Source organism: Anomalospiza imberbis, chromosome 6 (assembly GCF_031753505.1).
Source record: "Anomalospiza imberbis isolate Cuckoo-Finch-1a 21T00152 chromosome 6, ASM3175350v1, whole genome shotgun sequence".
NCBI classification, from domain to species: domain Eukaryota; kingdom Metazoa; phylum Chordata; class Aves; order Passeriformes; family Viduidae; genus Anomalospiza; species Anomalospiza imberbis.
The window spans coordinates 22,076,361-22,096,014 of NC_089686.1; the positions used below are offsets into that span (position 1 = coordinate 22,076,361).

The 19,654-nt window shown below is 53.4% G+C and overlaps 1 protein-coding gene across 1 annotated transcript in view; it reads right to left on the bottom strand.

Moving 5' to 3' along the window:
* Positions 1–3,086: 3,086 nt before the first annotated feature.
* Positions 3,087–19,654, bottom strand: part of TMEM63C (transmembrane protein 63C) — a 32,494-nt gene continuing 15,926 nt past the window's right edge. Inside the window, exons 2-24 of the mRNA XM_068192755.1 lie at positions 16,779–16,893; positions 16,283–16,503; positions 15,803–15,882; positions 14,639–14,726; positions 12,714–12,751; positions 12,151–12,293; positions 11,792–11,843; positions 11,241–11,349; positions 10,731–10,804; positions 10,545–10,625; positions 10,288–10,408; positions 10,038–10,171; positions 9,696–9,818; positions 8,984–9,137; positions 8,335–8,441; positions 7,461–7,547; positions 6,886–6,951; positions 6,599–6,761; positions 6,270–6,375; positions 5,893–6,060; positions 5,497–5,612; positions 5,288–5,359; positions 3,087–5,206 (exon numbers count right to left, since the gene is read on the bottom strand). Coding sequence (XP_068048856.1) covers positions 4,994–5,206; positions 5,288–5,359; positions 5,497–5,612; positions 5,893–6,060; positions 6,270–6,375; positions 6,599–6,761; positions 6,886–6,951; positions 7,461–7,547; positions 8,335–8,441; positions 8,984–9,137; positions 9,696–9,818; positions 10,038–10,171; positions 10,288–10,408; positions 10,545–10,625; positions 10,731–10,804; positions 11,241–11,349; positions 11,792–11,843; positions 12,151–12,293; positions 12,714–12,751; positions 14,639–14,726; positions 15,803–15,882; positions 16,283–16,480 — 2,493 coding nt within the window. The 5' untranslated portion in view covers positions 16,481–16,503; positions 16,779–16,893 and the 3' untranslated portion in view covers positions 3,087–4,993. The remainder of the gene's footprint in view (positions 5,207–5,287; positions 5,360–5,496; positions 5,613–5,892; positions 6,061–6,269; positions 6,376–6,598; positions 6,762–6,885; positions 6,952–7,460; positions 7,548–8,334; positions 8,442–8,983; positions 9,138–9,695; positions 9,819–10,037; positions 10,172–10,287; positions 10,409–10,544; positions 10,626–10,730; positions 10,805–11,240; positions 11,350–11,791; positions 11,844–12,150; positions 12,294–12,713; positions 12,752–14,638; positions 14,727–15,802; positions 15,883–16,282; positions 16,504–16,778; positions 16,894–19,654) is intronic.

Sequence of the window (19,654 nt, forward strand, 5' to 3'; positions counted from 1 at the left end):
CAGGAATAAGGAGATAGCATCTGCTAGAAGAAATCCCAGAAAACTGCTGAGAGGCAGCACCTGAGGGCTCTGTGAAGGGGCTGAACTTGAGAACTTTGAGGAAGAGTTCATCTTTGCAGGGAAGTCACTGTGGAACAAGCAGAACAATGCTACCTTTAGCCCCAGAGAAGGACTTGGAGCAATTATTCCGTTACAGGCAGCACCCTTTTTTTGCTTCTTCTTCAGGACAGAAGAAGCCTAGCGTTGAGGTCTGAAATGGCCCTGCTCTGAAGACACATTCCTCCTATTCTCAGATGTCCTCCACTCTGGGGCGGGAGAAGGCTGCCTGCTCAATGTAGCTGAAGTCTCCTAGGCCCGTGCCATGGAGGGGATGATGGGGCGCCCTGTAAGATGGGTCTCTAGTGCCCTGCCACCAGGCCTGATGGTAGCCATGGGCTACCATCAAAAAGCCCTCTAGCTGTGTTTGGGAGGGAAGCTAATAGGTGTTGTGAAACAGGCAGTGAACATCCCCGGGTTCCTTGTCCTCCCCATGGTACCATGTTCTGCCTCTGCAGTCCTGCAGTGTGGTGGTGTCCATCCTGGCCCATGACTCTCTCCATCAGCTGGGTCCCATTCTTGCACCCAGCAGTGAGGGATGGAGGAGCTAGGGCTGGGGCGAGACACTAGCTTTGATGGCACGGTATGGGGCACGAGGGTTTGGGAATGGGAATGTCCTCTTTGCAACCCTGTTATGGAGCATCAGCCTTCAGCATCATGGGAGTGGGACACCTTCTGGCTCCATGTGACAAGTAGGCAGCTGTGTGATGGGTAGGGTGTGGGTGTTACTGCCCAAACCATCCCTGCTCCCTCTAGCTTTCCCAGCTCCTTGACTTCTGCTCTTCTGTGCCATGTTTTGTGTAACTCCCAAGAGAACTGGTCTGTGTGCCTCATACCCAGACGTACTGTTTATTAAAAAACAACAGTGAGTCTTAGCTGGTTTTGATGCCTTGTGTTTATTTTAATATAAAAGGCCCATGCAGACCAGGAAAAAATGATGACAGAGTGGGGTTTACTGGTTTCTTGTTGATTCTAGCTTTGGAGATATTGGTCACTGGGAGCACTTGTGTAGTGAGGCTTGACTAACGTGAGAAGGCATCCACCAGCAAAAGCATGTTGGGAACTTTTGTGCCTGGCAATTGAGTGGGTGAGCAGTGGAGGAGCTAACAGAGACACCCTGCTACTGATTGCCCAGACCTTTCAAGTATAATAATCTCTAATGGAATCAGAATTTAAAGCAATCCGTCTAAAAATCCCTGTTCTGTTGTTCAGCCTCTGCTTTTGTTTTTTGACATAGCACAGGCTCACCTGTTGCTGGTCACCCACTGCTGGTCATCTGCAGCAGCAGAGCATGGCCTCATAATGAAGTCCTGTCTGGCTCCACGGAGCATCACCCACCCTGCCAGCTGGATTGCAGAGTCATTCCAGCAGCCCTGCCCAGGAAGCAGCTGGTGAGGATGCAGGAGGCTCTGTCTTCTAGCATGTTCCAGCTTTGACATGATGGGTTTCCAGCCCTGTAAGAGTTGGGCACTTGATGCTGAAGAATGGTGCCTAGAGTGGGGAAGCCGGCTCAAATGGTGCCTAGAGTGGGGAAGCCATCTCCCAAAGGTAGGAAATCCCAGCCCTGGCACAGGAGAGAAGGGAAAACATCCTGGGAGAGTCATGCTGCTCATTTAGGATGGGCTTGTTCCACACGGCAATGTGTGATGGGCTGTGAAGAGCAAGGAGAGCAGCAGAGATCTGAATACCCCCTTTGGGTCATTGATAAAATGAGTTTTCCTGCTCTTCCTGGCCTCAGGACTGGTGGTGAGAGCCCAAACCTGGCACTGCAGGGAAGGGCCAGCACAGCAGCCTCCAGCAGCACTCCCATCTTTGACTGGCTGTGCCAGCAGGGAGGTTTGCCACAGCTCCCACAGACTGCCCCTTTGCTGCGGCTGCTGCCCAGTGGGGATGCTCCTGTCACTGCGTGCCACCAGCTGGCACAGTGGGAGACTCCATACGACTGCTGGGCCCCGGCCGGGAGGGATTCTGAGCGTGCAGGTTGCAATCAGGGAGTGGGCTCTGGAGCGGGTTTCAAGGCGGATGTGCAGCGTGACCGGGCTGACACCCCTCACCAGGCCATGATGAGCTTCCTGGTATGAGGCCCGGGAAAGCTGCAGCCAGGGGCAATTACAGCTCACAGCCAGAGCTCCTGCCCAGCTCCCGGCACAGCAATGCCCCGCGTTAACTCTGTTTACCGCTCATTACAAACCACGGGGGTTTTTCCAGGTGTTCACCCAAAGGGAAGTCCTCCCCATGCCTTCTGCCCTGTGCCATAAACCAGAGTGGCAGGGCTCGCTCCAGGGAAGCTGTGGAGGAGTCAGCAGGAGGAACCTGCTGAAACCAGAGGCAGATCATTCAAGTAGGAATTGAGGTAAAAATAGAGTGTATTTTGGGAGGGAGGAGGGCAGAAAAGAACATTGTTCTCTCAAAATCTAGAGAAGGATTTTAAAAATAGTGTTCACTCCCTTCCCTGGGACTTATGGTGGGTAGTTCAGTTTTGGGAATACCTGCTCCATTCTCAAAGGGGGTGGGTTCCTCCTGCCCCTGACCCTTGCTTGGTCCCAGAGGGGCTCCAGGCCACCCTCCTGCTACCTTCAAGCAGCATCTGCACCTTTGGTGGTGTTCTGAGCCAGCTCTGCCAATGGAGTGACTGCTGACAGAGGGTGGGCAAGAAAGGCACACAACTGTCCCAGGACTGCAGCCCATCCCCAAAGGGAGGATGGTGCCAAGGGCTGTACCAGTCTATCTGGGACACAGTGAGGTGCTCTCCCACTCCTGAAAGTTTGCTGCCTCTGCCCACATGTTGGGGTTTGTTTTTATGGGGATCATAGTGGGCAGTCTGGAGGTGGGGATGTGTCCAAGCAGCCTCCTTGCCACTGAAGCATCTGCAGGATGACCCAGGCAGGGTCAAAAGCAGCCCACAGGTGGGAAAAGACCCTAGTGGCAAGGGTTCTCTCTAAACCGGTGCCAGGAAAAGACGCATGGGGGTGATGACGCCAGGCAGCAGCTGGATGAAGTCATTTTATTCAAGGCACGGTCATAGCAATAAATCACGAGAAGGTACAGACCTCTGGCACATTCCTACAGTGGGGCAGCCAAGGGCAATCAGACCAGCAGCCCGAGCTCCTGAGGACACAGTGCCACTAGCAGGCACTTGCTTCTACCCTCAGAGAGGCCACCAGCATCCCCGTGCCCTGCCTGGGGCTGCCTCTGGAGCAGACAGTGAGGGGAGCAGCTGAGATGTGGACAGCCTCGGGGGCACCTGGGCAGGAGGCTGAACCCCCCCCCAGGGAACGTTTTGGGATTAGAAGGGTGCATCTGAGCTCAAGGCTCCCCCGAGGCAACCAATTTGTGGCTAGTGTGCCGCAGCCACTGCCCCAGCATGCAGGAGCGTGGGTGGGACGGGGCACATGGGACTGCCAGCTGGCTGAGCTGAGATCCACCAGCCCCACAGGAACGTCCTAAGGGCCCCCTTAATGCTCTCAATGCTGGGCTGCCTTTTAACCTCCCCCCAGCCCAGAACTGGCACACTACCCCTCCTCCCAGTGGCACTACTAATGCTAACCAGTGCCATGGCTGAGCATCTGCCTTCACACAACAGCACTCTGCATGCCAGCAGCCCTGGTGCTGGCAGAGCTGCACCTTCCCCCCTTCCCTCCCTGCACTGCCCTGGGACAATGGCAACTCTAGTTGCTCTGAAGCTAGCAGGAGAATCAGGGACAGGAAAATCAGCCCTGATACCAAAGCAGGGCTGAGTGAGGAGCCAGCATGCCCAGGTGGGCTATGGTGGGAGAGGAGCTGAGGAGGATGAAGATAAACCTTCATCCCCAGAGGCCACCACAGCTACTCTGAATGAGCTGGAAAACTCCAAGGATGTTGTCTGGGCAGGTAATGGCACATTTACACTAATCACAGCAGGACTCACACTTGAGAGGCAGTGTGGCTACTGGGGGAGCATCCCACAGCTGCAGCTTGTGGACAAGGGCAGGATGTGGTGGACCAGGAGGACCTGGAAGTCCAGGTCCTGCTAGCCTCCACCTGTCCACCTTGTTCTGTTGCATTAGGATAGAGTTATTCTGGGTCCCATGGGCAGCCGCAGTGAGAGCAGCATGAGCATGATGGGGTGCTGCCAGGGAAGAGGAGTGAGAAAGAGCTGTCCTCAAAGCCATTAAACACACTTGTCTATTGACCTCCCACTTCTCCTCAAGAGCCCAAGGGCACAGGCATTGTGCAGCAAGATGGGGGGATGGGGTGGGAGGTCGAGGAAGAGCTGGGCTTGCATTTGATGCTTGCCTTGGTGCAAGGCTGTTGGCATTTATGTGGGGGCTCTGGTGGCAGAGGTAGGGACACTCACCTCCTCCACCAAAGCACACGCATGTCAGCAGTCCCTGCTAAAATGGGCAAAGCAGGGGCAGGCAGCAGCCTGCAGGCCAGCAGCAGGGGAGGCAGCAGGACAGCTGCCTGAGCAGTGGATGGATGGGTTGAGATGCAAGGGTTATGGGTGGCTGTCCCCTGCCACTGAGGACCCAGAGGATGGCGTGATGGCAGGCACATTCATCTGGGCTGTCTGGGCTGCTTCCTCCTCTCAGAGGGGACAGGGCCTCCCTCCTGCCCCCAAAAGCATGGCCTCTCAGAGACCCTCTCCCTATACTGCTGCACCCCCTCTTCCCCACAGTATGCTGGAAGAGACAGGTTGGGACAGGGGGACGCCAGGGGGCTTAGCCAGTGCAGGCAGCTGGAAGGACCATGAGACCCTCCTGCCACTGCCCATGCAATGGGGTCTCTCCCTCACAGTCTTGTCATCCCCTGCCCCATTAGCAAGGTGGCCCCCACCAGTGCAGGGAAGGCTCCTTCCTGCCCCATGGCATGTCCTCTGCTCTCAGCACAGTCAGTTCTCAGCCTGTGGCAGGGATGTTCACTGGTAGCGAGCCTGGCTCTCTATCACGGGGCCACTCCTGTACTCGCCCTCCACAGTCTCCAGCTCTGTCTCGAAGCTCTGCAGCCCCCCATCCTCTCCATCCTCCGCTGCCTCCAGGTGGTTGCCCATGGTGCCATAGGACTGGTGTGCCGGAGAGGCTGCCGGTGTCAGGCTCAGCTCAGGCTCCTGCAGGACAGTGGCCACAAAGAGCTGCCCCGGGGGGCAGTGGGCCATCAGGACCAAGGGGAGTGAGAGCAGATGGCCACAGCAGGGCTGCACAGGGGTACTCACATTGGAGTTAGGGGTGGAGGAAACGCTGCTCCGCTCCACGTCATTGAAGGCGCCCTCAGACTGGTCAGACATCTGAGGAGAAGAAGGCCATGAGGAAATCATGGTTTGGAGGGCCCAGCTTTGGCTAGGGACAGCCAGGTGCTCTCTCAGATTCCCCATGGCAAGCAAAGAGGGGTGAAGGAACACAGTGGGTGGCTGTCTGTGCTCACCTGGTAGCTAGAGGGTTTCCGTGGCTGCAGCTTCTTCAGGCAGAGGCCAAAGAAGGAGAAAATGATGCAGGAAAGGAGGACCACAAAGGTGAAGAGGGTGACAGGCCGGGTGGGACCTATAGCACAGAGACACTGAGGTAGCTCATAAGCCTCCAAGAACCAGCTGCACATCCAGCTGAGCCCCAGGCTGGTGCCTGCTTTGGGTTTTACAAGCTCTCCACCCCCTTCCCAAAATACAAGCTGACACCTCCTTCATCTGCCAGCTCTTCACACCACCTTCCCCCTTACCACCCTCCATGCCATGCCTAACTCAAGGGTGACACCAGTGGCTCGTCACCCCCAAACATCAGACACGACCCTCAGCAGTGGCAGGGCGCAGCCCCAAGCTCTCCCTACCAAGGCGCAGGACGGAGAAGAAGAGCAGCCAGAACATGCAGAGGATGGGGGCCACCACGACCTGGCTGATGGCGGCAACGTGGAGGCGCTGGTTCAGTTTGGTGGGGATGTACACATAATAAATGTTGTACCGGTCAACCATGTGCTTGAGCAGCATATAGAGCAACCCTAGTGAGACAAGAGGAGCCATTTGGGTGGAGGGCAATGGGGACAGCCAGGCCACAGGGACAGCAGGGATGGACAGCAGGACCCTGGGGATGATGCCCAAGGGTGCCCTCCTGTACCATGCAGGCAGCCTGCACTCCCATGCTGCTTCTGGTGGCTGGGACAGCCTATTCTTGGCATGGCTGGGACTATGGGCATGGGGTCATACTCACCAAAAGGGACAATGATGGGGCAGGTGATGCTGTAGGTCATGACAACAGAGAAGATACAACAGGTCCAGGCGTACTCTAGTCCAAACTGGAACTGGTATGCTTGGCTCTGGGGCAAAACCAACAATGTAATTGCCAGCTCTGTCACTGCAAAGCCTGCACTTGCCTCTGCACCCTGGCCCACAGGACTGCCTCACCCCCACCAGCTCCCAAGGGGCCTGAAGAAGTCACTATAAGCACCCCCACAGAACCATGACAGCCTGAGTTTCCAGTGAGTGCATCTCTGCTGTGCTGGGGGTCATGAAGGCTCACAGGTGACCAGAGCCACATACCCGCTTGACATGGAGCCGCTCGGGCTCAGACTTGGCAAAGCAGAGGCGAGCAGTGTAGACAAGGAGGCCTGGGATGCGCAGCAGCTCCATGGCCGTCCCAATCAGGCTGGAGGTGACTACATAGTTGACAAAGAAGGCGCCATTGTCTGGGAGGAAAACGCACCTGCCCCAGGGACAGAGAGGTGACACTGTGAGAGAATGCTCAGGCAGGAGCTGCAAGAGCTGCTGGCGGTGGACAACAGGTGCTCCCGCTTGCCTGGGAAGTTTGGGAGCTTCCTGCTACTCACTGGAACTTGATTTCAGCCTCATCCAGAAAGTGGGTGTCGAAGAGCCAGCGGAAAAACAGGTCCAGGCTGGAGGGGACAGAAGAGGAGCAGCTCAGACAGAGGGGGAGCTACAGAGCAATGTGAGAGACACCCAGCAGACACGTGCTTTTTTTCCCTGTCCTGAGCGGGCAAAGCCCTCTGCAACCTACACTGCCAGAGCAGCCCCTTCTGCTACACGAGACCACTGTGGAGTGAGTGCTCGCCTCCTGGATGGCCAGGATTTCTGTAGCTGGACCTATGCAGATACCTGACCAGGTCCTTTTAGGGTCTGCTGAACCCAAGCAGCAGCTGATCACTGCCACCAGCCCCCTTGGGTCAGCTGTGGCAGCCTGGTAAATGGCTCTGCTCCACTCCTCTGCAGGGAAGGTTTCCATGTGTGAGTGGCTCAGCACTGCTGAGTAAACTCCCCAGAGGTTGCTGTGTTTTGGTAGCAATAGGATCTTAGCCCTTTGGAGCTGGACTGCCAGGGCGAGGGGCCTAGGTGTGATCCTGGCAGTTCAGGAGTAGGGAGAACAGCATGGCAAGGTGGTCCGTACCTGCTCAGACCCAGTGAGGGCAGGATGATAACCATGAACACCAGGAAGAAGAAGCACTTGTGCATGGTGATCTGATTTTCACTTGACCTGCAGAGAGGGAAGACGAGAAAAGAACATTGCACTTTTTTGGGAAAGAGCAGCAAGTGGGGTGAGGGGCTGGGCTTGGTCTTGCTTTTCACCAAGGAGTTACTCCCTGCCTCACAAAGCTGTGTGCATTTGGTCTGCACATCCACTGGGGGCTTCAAAGCCTCTCCAAGGATAGGGTGTGTCACCATAAGGAATCTGCTGTAGCCTCTCATCTCCTTCATCTCTGCCCTCTCCTACCACCCTTGATGTTATAGACACCCAACAAGAGGCAGATGGGTGTCTAGTATGACTTCACTACTTCCTGTTTCTCCCAGAAAAAGGAAGGGAGGTGATGACAAAGCTCCTGCAAGGACTTATCAGACGAGGCACAGGGCTTGGGGCTGATGGAGGGTCAAGACAAAGAGAGCACATTGTGTGCTGGGCAGTTTCCCCTATTTTAAGCATTCTGAACCCATACCTCTGCCTTGGAGGGCTGGAAGCATGCCTGAGATGTCCCTGCTGCTGCCAGTCCACCATCACACCGTCCCTCTTACAAACTTCTTCAGATCCATCTTAAAACCACCTGACTTTGTCAGTAGCCTGAAAGTGTTGAGGACTATGGGAAGCAAATGGCTCCTTTGTGCAGGGACTTGGAGCTCTTTCTATGGAGAGGAACACCCAGGGGGCTCTGCTCCACTGTGGGGGTCTACTCCTCACTGCCTGCCTCCCTGCAGGTTGGGTTTCCCTTCCACTGCAGTTCCTCCCATCTATGGCAGCCCTGGGGGACTGTGGGGGCCAGCCCCATTACCTTGTCCAGTGAGACTCGAAGAATGCCGAGTAGTAGACAAGGAAGGGCAGGAAGACGGAGAAGGCCCAAAGCAGCAGCGTGGGGAAAAACTGGGTGATGATGGGGTTCTGCAGGAAGAGAGAAGCCGAACACCCCCTCAGCAACCCACTCCAGCACAGCTGTGCTGGAGACAGCACACAATGGTGTGTGCAGCAGGTGGGCTGGAGCATCCCCTCCCTGAGCAGGGGCATTTGTTTCAGGAAATAAGAACCTGAGGCCAGCCAAAGGCACCATAGCCATGTTCTGAGCCCCAGTGCCCACCCAAAAGCTCACAGGTCAAACAGCAAGAAGGAGCTGTGCTGCTGGCAGCTCCTGACATCTCCTGAGCTCTTTCCAAACCTTTCTTCTCGAATGGACAGCAATATGCCTGCCTTGATGGACACCAGCACCAAAGCTCAGGTACTGCCCCAGGGCTCTGCCACTGGAAACATAAAGAGAAGGGGATGGATAGCAAGCACAGACATGACCTCATCAATGACCTTGTTTCTCATCACTGCTCAACCAAGTGACGGCTCATCTTAGGACAGTGTAGAGCTGGTGCCCCCCGCCTGTCACAGATAAGCCTGGAAATGACGACCTTTTAGGAAAATTGGCATGGGTTAGGGACTACCTTGAGGCTCTCCACAGGGTGTGTGACATTGAACATGTCCATAGTGTTGACAATGATGGCTGGTGTTGTGAGGAAGAAGAGAAGAACGAACAGGCAGATATTAAGCAGAATGAATCGCACCCACCACGATGTGCCACGGACTGATAAATTCTCCCTGTAAAAGGAAAACACAATTTGGACATGATGAGAAGGAAAAGCCCTGTGTCCTGGGCCTCCCAGCATACCTTCATAAAGCTCCGCCTCCTCCTATCTACACCAACTATCCTGGCAGGCATTGCTCTGAGCTTGCCCTCTTCCCCTCCCCATACTGCTTTGCTGTCACATGCAGAGCCCCCTGGACCAGAGAATAGCCACAGTGGAGGTCCATACAACCAGGAGGCTTTGGAATCAGGCCAGAGAAATCAGAGTCTGGCAATCACCCCTAATCTCAGCTGGCTGGACCCTGCCAACTTTGGGATGATCACCCCAGTCACCCTTGCTGACTTCTGCTATGGCAATAGGAGGGATTTTTAGCTCCCATCACCCTGGGAAAGTGTCCTATAGATAGAGACACAGGTTCCCTACAGCTATATGGGTTCCCTATAGCTATGGGTATAGGCTCCTTATAGCTATGTACATGGGTTCCTTATAGGTATGGACATGGGCTTCCCCATATCTGCTTGTTCCCCCTTCCTCCCTCCCTCCCTCCCTCCCTTCTGCCATGGGGGTTCACCAGATGATATCACTGGGTGAAGGGGCATAGCGAACACCCCAGTGGTGTGACTTGACCACGGTGGTGACAGAGGACTGCTGGGGGTGCTTGCGGCAGTGGATGTGGCTGTAGTCCTTCAAAATCCTGCAGGAAGAGGGAGCCAGGGGTCAAGTCTCACTTCTTGTGAGTTCCCTTCCCACAGCCCTAACAGGGCAGCCAACTCCGCAGATGGCGGAGGCATAGAAGAGACCGACCCATTGCCTGGCTTTGGTGGGAAAAGCTGGCAAGGTGTCCCAGATCCCCAGCAGTGATGGCCAACAGGCTGAAGGATATCCCCATGGCCTTTGCATGAGGGGCACTCACACAGCTGTCATCCGCTCATCCTGGAAGGTGACGAAGGCCATATCAAGCCGCTTGAGTGTGATGCGGTTGCGCTCCGCATTGAACTCATCTGTGAGCTTCTCCTCCAGCTCCCCGTAATACTGCTCAGCATCTACCTGTGGGAGCAGCCAGGGTTGTGCTGTGCACCGGGCTGGGGCAGGGGCAAGCTGCCATGCTCTGCCTTGCCCATGGTGCAGGTGTGCTGCCTGCAGCCCTGCCTGCACCCTCCTACCTCATCAAAGCCACAGAAGTGGCAGCAGAAGATGCGGGCGCAGGGGTGAGTTTTGATCATGATCTTCCCCTCTTTCTGTGCCTTGGTGGTGAAGTAAAGCCTCCCCTTCATTGCTTTGCGCCTGCCAGGAAGCCGATAGCAAAGGTCATTTGGGGAGCACCAGACATACAGACATAAACCCAGACTGGGTGCCTTGATGTGGTGGGCAGGAGCAGTACACCCTCCCACAGAGGCAACATGGACATGCATGCACTCACCTCTCCACATCCAGCTTCATCAGCTTGCGCACGTCGAAGCAGAACTGGACATTGGTGACGGTGCAGCTGGGATAAGCCTCGCTGCAAGCACAAGGGGCATGGTGGCACCAGGAGGCAGGGGTCAGGGACAGTCCCTGCCACCTGTCTGCCACTCACCCAGCAAGGCTGTGGCACATGGCTACTCACTGGAAATGCTTGATAATAAGTGAAGGGTCTGTGATCTCCTTGGGGATGTGGGTAACCATCAGCGTCCGGGCGACCTGGGGGAAGAGAAGAGGCAAAGAGATCTGCAGGATGGATCTGCAGGATGGGCAGGGATCTGCAGGATGTAACGCTGCCACCCTGTCCACCCAGCAGTGAACTGGAGCACCAACTGCCACCCCAGAGGCAAGTCAGCACAGATCTCCTCCATGCCCAGTCCCAAACCTTGAGGGCACAGCCAGACAATGCCATACCCCAGACAGATGGATACAGCAGAGCTTCAGTCTCAAGAGACAAGACAGCAAGAGAGAAAGATTTGCCTCCAGGCTGTCAATTTATCCAGAAGCTGGTGAAAATCAGCCACACATTTCCCTGCCAGCCTGTTTCACGCTGTTCCTAAAAACCTTTGTACCTACTGGGACCAGCACTTGTGCAAAACAAGAAGTTGTCCATTAGCACTGAACAAGGCAGGGTTGGGGAGGGGTGGTTTCGCACCTTCTCATTCTCTCTGTATTCCAGGTGGACAGAGTGGTGAGCCATACAAAGGATGGTGAAGATAAAATAGATGAGGGCAAAGATGCTGTGCAGCCACAGGAGACGGTCTCTGGAAGAGATGAAGTGGGGATCAGTGAACACTGTGGTGAGCATGAGGTAGGGGGACCAGCCTAAGACTCAGCATCTCAGCCATGGCCACCCCTTCCACCCAGCAGGACATCCCTGTGCCAGCTATCAGACACTCAGCCCAGGAACTAAAGGGACAGCACCCAGGCTGTTGACCGAGATAATACAGAAATGAGGCCACACAACATCCCCAAGAGCACTTCTGCCAGCAGTGCAGTGCAGCGAGCAGTACCACTGGCTTGGCTGCCCTGACTGTGCTCATGCAGTACAGAGAGACAGGACAGTTAGTGTGAGTGGTGTGCGGCTCACATGGACCTGTCCCTGTCCCCAGCACAAGGCTGTGGTGCATTCTGTGCCTAGGTGCTCCCAGCAGTGCCCACCACAGCAGCAGCACAGACAGCCCCCCTGCCTGTGGGAGCACCTACTGAGTTGGGATGTTGGCGATGGTTGTCCGGCCGAAGTGAGTGGGATTGTGTCCTGCAGAGGAAGAGGAGAAGCAGAAGGTTAAGGGAACCCAGTTCAGTGTGCATGTCCATATTGCAGTTATGGATTCTGGTCTTTGGTCCCTTCTTTTCCATCTCCCAGGTCCCCAAGTCCCCACTGCTCTGAATTTCCCAGCCTCTTATGCTCCTCTGTCACCCAGCTGATGGTGAGCTCCTGCTCACATGGGGGCTTCTGAGAGAGGGGTTTTTTTGCCTTCTTTCCCAGAGCAACAGTGCTTGCCCAAATGCTTGGAAGCTTGCATGGCACTCCTGAGTCATCCTATGACTAGGGAAGCACCTACCCAGGAGGTCCCCTGAGAAGTTGACAGGCAGGATGACAGCCACGGAGAGCACGCAAACCAACATCAGCAGGACCAGGAGGTGCCGCTGGAAGGAGAGGTAGGTGGTGGCATCGATCCCACACTTGCTCTGAATCTCCTCATCCCTGGAGAGAGGCAGGTGGGGATCAATGCTGGTGGTTCCTCCCCACCACCTCCCGACATGGGGAGACTGGCTTGCTCCAGTCTCCCACAACCCACACCAACTCATGACATCCTGAGTGTGGTACAAAGGATTTGAGCACAGAGAGAATGAGGGACCCAAGCAGCCCTCCAACTCCCATCTCATTACAGGATTGGTTCCTATCAGGAGAGGTTGAAGCCCTTTCCTTTGGGATAGGATCTAGGGGCCAGGAGGAAATGCAGAGGTGAGCTCTCTGCTCTCTCTTCAGAGAGGATGTTTTAAGAGGGCTCTCCTCTGCTGATCTCCCAGCAGCTCCTGATGATGGGCCACCACCAGTGGGCACCAGCTCGCCATGGGTGGGCAGCAGTGGGGCAAGACCATAATGCCAAGCACACACACTTACTTCATCTGATAGATAGAAAGGAGCCAGGAACAGAATCCCTAGAAGGAAAAAGAGTCAGGATGAGAAAAGGGCAACCACCCCCACCTCTCTGGTGAGGGACCGGGTCACAGCATATGCTGGGGAAACACGCAGAGGTGGTGCAGTGCCTATGGCCAGGGGGTTAAGCAAATGGAGGCAGTGCCCAAGGCAGCTCAGCAATGCTCAGCCCAATGGCAAAGGCAACTGCCTCAGGAGAAGCAAGGAAAACACACTCCAAAGAGCTAATGGTAAACTGAGCACAACCTCTGTTCCAGCCCTGAGACACCATGTGACCTTCCTGAAAGTAGTGATAAGAGAATTTCTGTGAGTGAGAACAAGGAGTCTGCCGGAACAAGGGTATAAAGGGACAGGGAAGTCTCTCTACAAACATCAACCATCCTGATGCTGTCAGATGCATATTTTTGGCTGCAGAAGGATTTGCAGAAGCTGAAGTCAAGCATTAACCCACTGTTTCAGGGGTGACTTGCTGGACCTCAGCTTCCTCTGAATATTAAGGAGCATCACTGCAACAGGCTCCTGCTTCCAGAGCTCCCTCCTCTTCCCCTTCCATGACAATCCCTAACATTCCATGCACTTTTTTTACCACTAGCAAGTGCTGCAGTGGCACTGCTGTAGAGTGCTACAGGACTAACAAAGTTAGTGCTTGTGCACTAACTAGCTTATTCCCTGTCACAGTGTACACACATGGGTCTTCAGACTTTCCCCTGGTGAAGGAGGGTTGGGTTAGAAAACACCTAGGTAGACTTGACATCCACAAGTCTGTGGGCCCTGACAGGATGCATGCACGACTGCTGAGAGAGCTGGTGGACACCACAGCAAAGCAGCTCATGATCCTCTTTGAAAGGTCCTGGTGATCAGGAAAGGTGCCTGAGGACTGGAAGAATGCACCATGCACTGTAACAGATTGCCCAGAGAGGTTGTGGAGTCTCCTTCACTAGAGATACTTAAGATACAATCCTGTGTCATGTGCTCTAGGATGACTCTGCTTGAACAAGGAGGTTGGACTAGACGATCCATGTTGGTTCCTTTCAACTCTGCCCATTCTGTGATTTTGTGATTCTGGGCTTTTTATGCTCTCTACAAATTTCTCCTCAAAACTGCTCTTCTCCCCTCTTAGTATATTTTATATCTAACCTGGCAGAGTTGAGATTTTCTTCATTTGTGAACAGTTTGACTTTTAAAAGGATGTCTTCTCACTTCTAACAATCTCCTTTAATCTGCTCTTTAGTGTGCTGGCTTTCCCTGTAGTCTTTCTCACTTATTTTTTGATGAGCAATATACATTTGCCTAGAGCATCTGGCCTTTAAACAGGCCTCCTGCCACCTGCAAGGATTTTGCTTCTTTTGCTTCTTTCCTGCCTAGATTTTTTAATAAGTCATAACATTTTTTTCATGGTCATACCAGTAACTGATTTTTGAGCTTTTGCAGCCAAAAAAGAAAGAGGCAGCAAAATGTGTCAGTCTGTGTTTGTTTCCAGGAAAGCCTGGTGTGCTAGAGAGAAACAGAAGATTACTTGAAAGCCCCACCATGCTGGCAGAGGAGGAAATGTGGTATGGGGGACTTTATCCTGAGGGGTGGGAAAGATCCTTGCAGGCATACAGCTGGGCTCTGGCTATGCATCATACTGGATCCACACAGCTGCAAGGAGAGCCATGCTTGCTGACAGGAGCATCCCCTCCAAACTGCCATTCAAAATAGATGCTTCAAGGAATCCAGGACAAAAAAAACCTCCAGCTTCCAGGAATTCCCCACTGCTGAAAGATGTTGAGCAGGAAATTTAATTTCTCACACTTAACTTCTGACAGGGGTTTCTGATGAAGAACAGGACAGGCTGGGCTGGGACAAGCCCAGCCCAGGCTCCCACTGCCACGGCCACTGGCACTCACCACATCCTTGTTGTCGGCATCCAGAGGGCTGCTCTCTGATGGGGACTTCTCCTTCTCGCTCTGCTCTCCATAGAAAAGCGATGTCAGGCTTTGCAGTGAGGGGAGGAGCGGAGGGGTGAGGCAGAAGAGAAGCAGCAGACACAAGAGGATAAGCACCCTTGGAGAAGTCTCTCCTAGAACAGCAGCCCAAGAAATGCCTCCCCCGCTCCGTGCATCCTACACTGGGGCTGGTACAGTGATTACTTCTGGGCTTGGGACAAAGGGGTTGCATTTTGCTTCCTCCACACCAACAAGTCTTCCCAGCTTCTTTGTGGCCCTGACCCATGATGGGCTCCTGGAGATGTAGCTTTAGCTCCATTACAAGGGACTGCTGAACCAGACATTTTCTATTCTGTTTTCAGATGTCTCAAATGGTTTTACAGTAAAAAGGAATCTAATCAGAGCTTGCATTTTAAATCTTGATTGCCTTTTGATCTCACTGGTGAAGGGAAAACATCACGTATTCATCACCAGACTCATCTCCAGATTCAGAGGCTAAGAGGAACTGGAGGGGAGAAGGCAGAAGAAGGACTTGAACAGATCTCACTCTTGTGGGCTACCCAGCCTTGCACAGACCCCTCCTGTGTGCACCAGCCTGTGCAAAGAAAGATGCTTTGTTGTCCAAGGTGAGCTGTGCTCTGACAGGCAAGCTGTTCCAGGTAGTACAGCCCACCTGGAAACATGGTCTGGTCTCTACTTCTACCAAATAAGCAGAACACTGCTTATTTCTGTGGAATTCTGCACCTAGCCCAAACAATGGGCCAGGCAAGTTGCTGTGGTGACATGAGGAACAGTTTTATTGCTGTGTGTCTCCCTCTGCCCCCTCCACCAGCCAGTCCCGCTCACCCCAAGAGAGTGGCAGGAGAAGATGCAGCAGCACAGTCCCCACTGAAAAACAGCTCTTTGATGCTAGAGGGAATGAAAGCTGGCCTGGGCTTTCCCTCTCCCTGCAGCAGATGGTGGCTGTGTCTTCATGGGAAATGGGGGCACCAGGCCATTCCCAGTGGGGAGGAGGGACAAAAACACCTGCTGAACTCTGTGTGTCATGCTGCAGTGTTGGCCTTCCTTCCAGCCCTCTTGTAGAGAATGGAGACATCACCTGCAGCAGCTTTGCATCCTCCTTACCTATCATTGTCCATCAGCAGTGCCAGACGCCCGTAGTCCCAAGCCGCTTTCCGAAGACATGAGAAGACCAGAAGGAGAAGCTGGAAGAAGAAAGAGAAGTGTTTTGCTGCAAGGTCTCACTCCATGGGATCTTCTAATATCCCTCCTTTGTGCTTTCCCAAGCATGAGCCCAAGCTCATGCAAAACTCTTACCCAAACTGTTCCTGCTCCGTGATCTCACCACTGCTGCCCAAGTGTCCTTGGCTGCCCACCATGATGTGGGCAAAGCCATTGGACCCCTGCACTCATCCCTGTTCCCCCTTCAGCCAGGTGCACCAGTGCACTCATCCCCGTTCCCCGGTTTGCCAGGTGTACCAGTGCACTCATCCCCGTTCCCCGGTCTGCCAGGTGCACCACTGCACAGGCTGCACCTGTGTGTGGCTGTAAGTACACGCGGAGGCTGCAGAGCCTATAGAAATGGCACCCTCCTGGCCCGCTCACCAGCCAGAGGATGAAGTTGATGGCGAGCACGGTGGGCACGCCACCAAAGGGCAGCCCCTCCAGGACAGTGCTGCGGGAGCGGGCGCTGAAGCACTGCTCCTCTGTGCTGTTCACCGGGGCATCCAGGAAGAGGAGCACATCCAGCGAGGGGAGGCCAGCACCATCAGGTGCTGGCTCCATCGAGTACGTGCTTTCCATCGACACTGTTGTGAGGTCTCACCCTGCAACACAGAGGCAGGAGTGTGGATGGAGAAGCCATTGTTTGAAAAGGGGCCATGGCTCTTCCAGGTTCCTTCCATCAAGGTCTGAAGAGCCCACTAAGGGTAGGGAGAGGAGAGGACTGGCTGGTGACCTAAGAGCTTCCCCAGTCCCAGTCTCTCTCAGGGAGAGGTTGTTGAACACACGGCAGAGGGTGTTGCTGAAGAAATGTCACAGCTACTTCCCGCCCTTTCCCCACCCCATTAAACCCCATGCTATTTGGTTGTCTCTGTTATACCTGAGACAGGTCTCTCACCACCTCTGCCCCTCAGTCCTGGAAGCTGGGTTGAGTCATGGCCACCCTGGTGTTGTCAGCAGGCAGGAATGAGAAGCTGAAGCATTTGTTTGAATTTCTGAAAAAAACAGCAATGATAATATTGACAACTGGACTGCTGGGGCTGCACTTGCTTCTCTCCCCACAGCCAGGTATCTACTGCCTATGGAATATCCCTAAGCCTGCTGTCCTCCAGCATCATGATCTGTGTGACTCAGGAGTTAGAGGACTTCCCTTTCATCTTTCCACCTAAGCAGAATTACTACTTCCAAGACTTACTACTTCAGAAGACTTAGCTTAGAATTACTACTTCAGAAGACTTAGCTTTTCAAAATCCTAAATGTCAGGCTTCCTGACACCTTCCCCAGGAGCTCATACCATAGGTTACAGTCCTCACTGGCAGGAGACACTTAAATGCCATTAATGGCCAACGCTGTGGGTTGTTTCCAAAACCTTTCCTACCACCACATGCTTTGGGTAGGAGAGGATCCTCTCCAAACCTGCAGTGCCTGGAACCCCTGTGAACAAGCACCCTACAGCAGCCAGCATGGCTGTTACTCATGGGGATGCCATAGGACAGTACCAAGCGGCTGCTGCACTCACCATACAAAGATGGGGAGAGAGAACCAGCACAGCAAACACTAACAAACAAGAGTTTGTTAGTGTTAGGCCAGAGTCTCTTGTCCTCATGTGCCTGTCCTGCCTCTGTGCTTTGGAGTCAACCTTAAAACCTCTAGCCAGCTGCTTCTTGTGCCTGAAGAGCTGCATGCCCTTCAGAGAAGAACAGCTGTCTGTGGTGAGATGATGCAGTCTTTGGAGGCCTTGAGCAGCCAAATATAATTTTGAAGCTAGCCTGGCCCTGAGCAAGGGCTTTTATCAGATGACCTCCAAGGGGACCCTTCCAACCACAATTATTCTATATCCCTATTCTCAGAAACTTTTTCTCTTGACAAAAACATTTTCAGGCCTGTCTGAAGTTTATAAGGAGCTATGTAAGTGCCTTGCCCTGCAGACATGATGGGCACAGTATACTGAGGTCAGTATATTGTGACCAGTGCAAAGACTATGTGAAAACTCAAGAGTGGTTTATAACATGTACTCCTGGGAGCTTTGCATTCAAGCCACTGAGCATTCATTCCTCTCCTTCCTTTTCATCTATATTCCAGACACAACTGAGACCCTGCTACAGCCCCTGCAGTCACCCAGCACCAGGTAATCCTTGCTAGAGGATGCTCAAAGCCCATATGAACAGGGTGGAGGAAGAAAAGCAGAACCCATGGTTTGATTATGCAGCGGAGGAGAATGCAAACAAAGACAGATGGGTCCTCCAAGGACGTGGAGACATGAAGTGTTTATGGCAGTTTATGCCACCAAGACCAAACAAGATCAAATCTTCTTCAACACCAAAGAAAACCTAATTGAGAGCTCCTTGGGGAGCACAGAGAGAGCACACAGAAAATGACTTGGCTTAGAAAGGGGATATTCCTAAGCTCTACACAGATTTGCTTTTGTTGGGAAACATTTACTTGTGTTGTGTCAGTGTGGTAGATGGGGGACTACAGTAGCACCTGATTTTATATGCATGCCTGGGGCCTCAGCCTCTCTCTCTTAGGCCTTGCAGTTTGCTGCTTGAGGAGTCATGTCCTAAAGTTCACTAGAAGGAGGAGATTTGTCCTGCCCTAAAGTTCATGAGGAGCCCAGACACCTCCAGCCCTCAGCGGATCAGAGTGGGCATGACAGGAGACAGGAGTGCTGGTGCAGGAGCTGACATATGTTACATGCCTGAGAGACTGACTCTCTTTGACCTCCTCATCCAGGGAAAGAAAAAGCTGAGGAAGAGGGAGGTTTTCAAACACAAGAGTTGACCACAAAGAAGAAGAAAAAAAAAAAAAAAAAAAAAAAAAAAAAAAAAAAAAAAAAAAGTGACCTGCTATTTTCTTCATTTCTGAAGCATAAATTCCATCCCAAAGAAAAACCTCCACTGGAAGCCTAACAGTGGCTGGGATGATTGGACCAAGGCTATGAGCCCAGAAGAGCTTGAGTCTCACCCCACTGCAGTATTAGGCTGGCATCTGAGTACCTGCATAGATGCCTTGAAGGGATGTCAGAAGCTCCCCAGGACATGCAGACATGTGGCAGTCCCTTCTCCTGTGCATATGGTGAATGTCACCTGAGCCGTGTCTGCTACAGATCTGCTCATGCTGCATCTTCAGTTCTCCTTGGAGGTCCCTATCCATATACACATCCATCTGTCCAGACTATGATGTCTGGAGACACCACTGCGCAAGCGAGGACAGCTGAACATTAGTGTGACTCTCAAAAGAACTGCCAGGTCACTTGAGATATGCTGATACTTCTCCAAAGGGCATCCCAGTAGACTTGGGGCTGATACTTGCACCCCATAGGTGTAGAGTGATGGATGGGCTGGCAAAGCCCCCCTGCAGTGCCCTCAGTCACAGCCGGTCTTCCAGCCATGGTTGGGAGTCGGTACTTCAAGGGCCAGCATAGTCCCATCAGGGTCATGACCCCTCACAAGGGACCTCCAGAAGAGACCTGTAAGAAGTGAGGGGACTACTCTGGCAAGCAGCAGCTGTTTACCCTGGCTTGCCTGCCTCCTGCTTGTCATCTGGGCTACCAGGACCTCTAGCCAGGGTCTGCTCTTTGCTATGGAAATGCTCTCAATCTGTTCCTCATCATGTGCATGTCTCTCTCCCCTCCTCCTGTAAGCAGCAGAGCCACTGCCATCTGGCATTTTCAGCTGCTAAATAATTCACTGCCTTTTTGTTAACAAGGAGAGTGTGTCTCTGACCGAGGGAGCTGTTAGACCATCAGCAAACAAA